Consider the following 648-nt stretch of genomic DNA (forward strand, 5'->3'; position numbering starts at 1 on the left):
GCCGAGAGCCACCCCTGACCATGGGCCACGGGTCCCAGGGGTGACAAGCCCTACTGCTTCATGCACGGGACCCGCAGTCACCATCCCTGTGTGTTTCCACGTGCACGAGGCTCTCGGGTTCATCCTCAGCTTTGCATTTCTCCTTCCCCAGGAGTACAGCGACGGCATGACCTTCTGCACCAGCGGCTTCCAAGGGATGGACGTGTACCCTCCCCCCGGACCCCGGTGACGTTTTCATCCGTCAGTTTTACTCCGTGTTTGACCGTGGTAATAACAGGGTGGGGTTGGCCCCGGCCGTCCAGTAGGACTCTGGCATCCCATGGGGCAGGAGGGGAATGGGGCCACGGGGCTGCTGCCCTCAGTCAGGGCAGGGGATGTCACCCCTGCCTCGATGTCCCTGGGGGTGATGAAGACACCCGGGGACTGAGTCAGGAGAGCCCAGCAAAAATTCGGTCCATGCCAGGAAACCATTTCATAACGAGCATGGAAATGTCTTGAGCAGCTCTGTGACCTTCTCCACAGATTCTGGTTTTTTGAACATGGGTCAATAAAAGCTTTACTAAAACCAAAATCTGCCATGGTTGTGTTGATTAGCACAGCAGCAATCCCGCAGACCGAGGCTGGGTTGCAATGGAGTGTTAAATCCTC

General features: G+C 57.1%; 1 protein-coding gene across 1 annotated transcript in view; it reads left to right on the plus strand.

Annotated features, from left to right (window-relative positions):
• Nucleotides 1-305, plus strand: part of CTSE (cathepsin E) — a 7,524-nt gene extending 7,219 nt beyond the window's left edge. The window contains 2 exon segments of the mRNA XM_009878416.1: nt 152-222; nt 224-305. Coding sequence (XP_009876718.1) covers nt 152-222; nt 224-305 — 153 coding nt within the window.
• Nucleotides 306-648: the final 343 nt, after the last annotated feature.

The sequence above is a fragment of the Apaloderma vittatum genome, unplaced genomic scaffold (genome assembly GCF_000703405.1).
Source record: "Apaloderma vittatum isolate BGI_N311 unplaced genomic scaffold, ASM70340v1 scaffold24050, whole genome shotgun sequence".
In the NCBI taxonomy this organism is placed as follows: domain Eukaryota; kingdom Metazoa; phylum Chordata; class Aves; order Trogoniformes; family Trogonidae; genus Apaloderma; species Apaloderma vittatum.